The following is a 5003-nucleotide window of genomic DNA, read 5'->3' as shown; positions in this document are numbered from 1 at the left end:
CAGGGATAACTCGTCCAGGAGAAGGGTTGTCCCAGTTTCCCGGAGGGGTCCCTCTCACTCAAGAGGCCCCTCCCCTAGTAACACAGGACCCTGTGACAAGTGTGGGCATCGCCACCAGCATTAGAGGTGCACTACCTCCAGCCAGGTGGAGGCCAGGGACATCAGACTGTACTGGGATGTTAGGTCCCTTTTTGGCTCCTGACTCTCCTGGACAAGAGGTACTGCAGCTGCCTTCCTGCTCCTCTGCCACGTGGTCAGGCGTGATCTTTCTCCCTGCTGCCTCCATGCCTCTTCAGAGACACCGGGTTTGTATTCTTGTTTCTTTTTTTTTTCCCCTCCCATCCATCCTTGTTCCTTGCCCTGGTGAACCTTATCTGTTATTGTTATGTATATATATATATATATATATATATATAAAATAAAAAAAATCTTTACCTTTCCACATCCAAGCAGACTCCAAATTACTTCTTGGTGAAATTGCCCTTTCCCTTTTATTTTCCTCCTCTCTGTTGGGAGGGAGGAGGGGAGACCGGGGCAGGGATTCTCAGCCTTGCCCCCATCAGAGCTATTAAGGCCCACAGTATTACAGTATCACAGTATAACTTAGGTTGGAAAGGACCTCAAGGATCATCAAGTCCAACCTATCAACACAGACCCCATGACTAGACCATGGCACCAAGTGCCATGTCCAATCTCCTCTTGAACGCCTCCAGGGACGGTGACTTAACCACCTCCCTGGGCAGCCCGTTCCAATGACAAATGACTCGCTCAGTGAAGAACTTTCTCCTCACCTCGAGCCTAAACTTCCCCTGGCACAGCTTGAGACTGTGTCCCCCTGTTCTGGTGCTGGCTGCCTGGAAGAAGAGACTAACCCCTTCCTGGCCACAAACACACCTCAGGTAGCTGTAGAGGGCAATGAGGCCCAGTTAAGACTCAAAACACTACAATGATAAAGGATACATCAATGAGCTTGAGGTGTGGCCTAACCAGTGCAGTGTACAGGGGCAGAATGACCTCCCTGCTCCTGCTGGCCACACTGTTCCTGATGCAGGCCAGGATGCCATTGGCCCTCTTGGCTGCCTGGGCACACTGCAGGCTCATGTTCAGCCTACCATCAACCAGCACCCCCAGGTCCCTCTCTGCCTGGCTGCTCTCAGCCACTCTGACCCCAGCCTGTAGCACTGCATGGGGTTGTTGTGGCCAATGTGCAGCACCTGGCACTTGGATGTGTTCAATCTCCTGCCCTTGGCCTCTCCCCATCTGTCCAGCCTGGCCAGGTCCCTCTGCAGAGCCTCTCTACCCTCCAGCAGATCAACTCCTGCCCCCAGCTTGGTGTCATCTGCAAATTTACTGCTGATGGACTCAATGCCCTCATCCAGATCATCAATAAAGATGTTAAAGAGCACAGGGCCCAGCACTGATCCTTGGGACACACCACAGGAGACTGGCTGCCAGCTGGCTGTGGCACCATTCACCACCACTCTCTGGGCTCAGCCCTCCAGCCAGTTCCTAACACAATGCACTGTGCTCCCATCCAAGCCATGGGCTGACAGCTTGGCAAGGAGTTTGCTGTGGGTGACGGTGTCAAAGGCCTTGCTAAGGTCCAGGTAGACCACATCCACAGGCCTCCTCACATCCATCAGTTGGGTCACCTGATCATAGAAGGAGATCAGGTTGGTCAGGCAGGACCTGCCCTTCCTAAATGCATACTGACTAGGCCTGGTCCCTTGGCCATCCTGTAAGTGCTGTGTGATTGCACTCAAGATGACCATCTTTGTCTAGCTGCACACTGTGATGTTTGCCCTGCTCCCTGCAGCTGTGGCCTGATTCCAGAGCAGGCCTTGAAATGTACATTTGGAGGGCTGCAAAGGGGTACAGCAGATACACTCCAGATGCATTTCTGAACGTGTGCCTAGATGATAAAGGATAAATCAGTGACAGAGAAGCCAGAGTTAATGCATGCTAGAGGACTTTATTGGAAAGGTATGGTCACAACTGAGCATCTGAATGGTGGGGAAGGAAACTGCCAAAGGAGGAGATGCCAGGGAGCAGGAACAGCACCGGGGCTGGCCTGGTGCAGCAGATGGAGCAGCTGCACTTGGTTGAAGCAAGGTCAGGTGTTTAGACCTTGTTGTTGCCACGGCAGTAGACAAGCTCCAGAATGTGGAGGGCATCGAGTCTGGAGCATGATCCCTGATTGACAGTGTATTGGGGTCCTTGGAAAAGAAGAGAAGAAGAGAAAGGAAAATATCAGAATGCAACAGCCTGCTCCTGATCTGCTCCCAGCCAGCAATGCTCTGAAGAATTGCTGCAGGAGAAACAGGAAAGGTTTGTGTCTGTGTGCAGGGCCAAGAGCACCACCCCCGAGGCAAAAGAGCTGCTGGCTCATCACAGACACCGTCCCTTTGCTTGCACTCACCAGAAACTTCGTAGGTCTCGTAGGTTGTGAGGCCACTGCACAGGGTGGAGATCTCTTGGCCGTAGGACTGGAGGTTGAGGATGGGCCTCTTGATGACATAGACGACCTGCTTTGAAGGTCTTCCTTGAACCTGCAGGAGCTGAACACAAAATGACAACACTCAGCAAGTGCAGTGCCTCCATCCCTTCCCTGCTAAGCATATCCCTGCTTCTGCAGTGGTGCCTCGCTGCTTGGTGCTTCCCTCCCAGCTCTACTGGGCACTGTCTTGTCATCTGCTGTGTCACTCTGGGACTGTGGGTGTCAAGCCTGTGGAAACAGCCATGCCTCTGACTTCAGATGCCTTTGCAGGACTGTACAGGCTCCCAAGGAAGCCCTCCTCTGGAATCTTACCCTGTTCTGTTCAGCCAGTCTGGGCAGAGCATCAAAGGTGGGCATCAGGCTCCTGTCCATGGTGGAAATGTAGCAAACTCCCTCTGATGTCACTTTGGTTGCAATCACACCCTGCAAATGAAGTCAGTGACAAGTGAGGATTGAAGGAAAGAAGATGGAATAAAGTCTGCATGGACGAGGAAAGAAATGGGGAGAGTTTTTCCCCAGAAGTTGGAGTCTGGATGCTAAGTGGCAAGAAACAAGTCCTGGAGCGCACCCAGCATTCTGCAGCTGGTCTCCTTGTCCATTTGCTGGACCAGCCCTGAGCCACTCACGGTCTGGTAGTTCCAGATGGATTTCCATGGCCTCTGGGTGCTCCTCTGGTCGATAACTGCCACACGCAGTTGCCTTTTGATGGTCAGGATCTGGGTGCCCACGATGACTGTGGTTTGCTGGTTCTGGTTGGGATTCTGGATGGAGAAAACAAAGTTGCACAGCACTGTCAGACTTTCAGCTTACTTGGTCCCTTTCCCCCAGAGGGATGGGGACAGAAGCAAGGAATACTCAGCAAGCAGGGAGTAGAGCAAGAGCAGCACTGCTTGTGTGGGGTGGTGCAGAGTGCCCTGGGCCACGTTGTGATGTCAGCAGCTGCCAGCACTGTGCTTTGTCTTGGTTCCAAGTGCAGTGAGTTGGGAGGATCAGGAGCTCCCAGTCCGTACCTGAGGGTAGTTCTGCCCAGGGAACACCGGCCTTCCGGGGAACACATCCTGCCCGGGGAACACATTCTGCCCAGGGAACACGTCCTGCCCAGGGAACACGTCCTGCCCAGGGAACCCCTGCTGTCCAGGGAACACCTGCTGTCCAGTTTGTTGCCCAACCTGGAAGATGCCACATTTACCTGGTAAGCACTGTGGCCCAAAGGCAAAGCTCCTGGCCAAAGCCAATCATCTCCTGATCCTATCCTGAGTCATCCAAAGCAAGACCCTTTCAGCTTTCCTGGATTGCAGCAGTCTCAGTGGGAATCATTCTAGTTCCATTTCAACTGGATTTGCCTCTCTCCCTTTCTGCCATCCCATCAGAGACAAACTTTGTCATTGAAGTCTGCTAAGTTGCCCTTTTCCAGCTTCACATTAAAATCCCTTTGGCTCATAATGGATGAGGGACTGAAAGCCTCTCCCACCACAGCCTGTGGCTGGGTCACTCTACTTACAAAAACTCCGAGGGCTGGAGCCAGGAAGAGGCCAAGGAGGACAGTAGTCACAATCTGAAAGAGAAATGGAAACCAGAAGAGTAGCTGCAGCTCTGGCTGTCCAATCCAGCATGAGGATCCTGGAGCCTTTTGCTGTCCTTATCACACAGTGAGTTCTTAAGGTCCTCTTTTGCTGTCGTGTTGGAATGACAGGAGTCACCTAAAGCGACTCGTCCTTGCCTTGCCCTAGACTAATGCAGAGCAGACACTTGGAAGGTTGATTACAGAGCTGAATCGGGAGGTGCTGATAGGTTCACAGGTTCTGTGCTACTGTCTCTGAGGAGAAACCTCTCCCCCAAGGCATAGGCACTTCTGAGAGATAAAGGCAATGACTGGAGTCAAAGTTGTAGTTGAGAAGAGGAAAGAAGAGCAACCTATACTCACCGTGCACTTCATCTTGACTGCAGAGCTGATGCTGGTGCAGGTGGATTGAAGGCTGTGACCTGCCCACCTTATATAGGTTGTGCGACTCAGATGTGGCAGCAACAAGTGTTGAACTAAAATAATTCTGTCATTTGTATCCTCATCCCTTGTTCACCAATATTAATTTCCTGCTGTAAAATCTTCATTAATATGGGGCCTGTGCTTCTGCAAATTTGATCTGCCATATTCTGATAATTATTGGATAAGGATCCATTTGCAGGGAACAATTGATTATGTTTGGTTGTGACTTTCTGACCTCTACTAATCACTTCTGAAAACTGACATCAAAGCCTAAGACCAGAGATAGCCAAGGGCATACAACCCCCCACCACAGCCTTGGTGGAGGCAAAACCAACAAGAGCCCTTGTGCTTTCCAGGATGTCCTGTGTGTTACCCTGTAACCATAGGGCCAAGCAGAACTTATGGTCCAAAGACAACATTGGCTCTGAGAGTGGCTTTACCCTAAAGGGGCTGTGCAGGATGAAACTTTACAGATCTGGGCCAGGCACAGGAGGCCTTTTTGTTCTTTTAGGTGCCCCCAGA

General features: G+C 51.6%; 1 protein-coding gene across 1 annotated transcript; it reads right to left on the bottom strand.

Moving 5' to 3' along the window:
• Nucleotides 1-1994: 1994 nt before the first annotated feature.
• Nucleotides 1995-4447, bottom strand: LOC137450270 (gastrokine-1-like). Its single transcript, XM_068156625.1, has 7 exons — nt 4422-4447; nt 3999-4052; nt 3508-3666; nt 3124-3258; nt 2810-2920; nt 2420-2558; nt 1995-2216 (listed from the first exon to the last, which is right to left on the bottom strand). Exons 1-7 carry the CDS (start codon nt 4431-4433, stop codon nt 2122-2124), a joined length of 705 nt encoding a protein of 234 aa, XP_068012726.1. The 5' UTR covers nt 4434-4447; the 3' UTR covers nt 1995-2121.
• Between the last annotated feature and the right edge of the window lie 556 nt (nt 4448-5003).

The sequence above is a fragment of the Melanerpes formicivorus genome, unplaced genomic scaffold (assembly GCF_026170545.1).
Source record: "Melanerpes formicivorus ecotype bairdi unplaced genomic scaffold, bMelFor1.0.p_v2 SCAF_34, whole genome shotgun sequence".
Taxonomy (NCBI): Eukaryota; Metazoa; Chordata; class Aves; order Piciformes; family Picidae; genus Melanerpes; species Melanerpes formicivorus.
The sequence above is the reverse complement of the archived record's forward strand: the minus strand, read 5'-3'. Positions and strand labels throughout refer to the sequence as shown.

Coding starts and splice junctions, on each gene's coding strand:
- LOC137450270 (XM_068156625.1), bottom strand. Junction 3,259..3,507: donor CTGGGCAGAACTACCCTCAG/GTACGGACTGGG, acceptor TTCTCCATCCAG/AATCCCAACCAGAACCAGCA. Junction 2,217..2,419: donor CGAGACCTACGAAGTTTCTG/GTGAGTGCAAGC, acceptor TTCTTTTCCAAG/GACCCCAATACACTGTCAAT.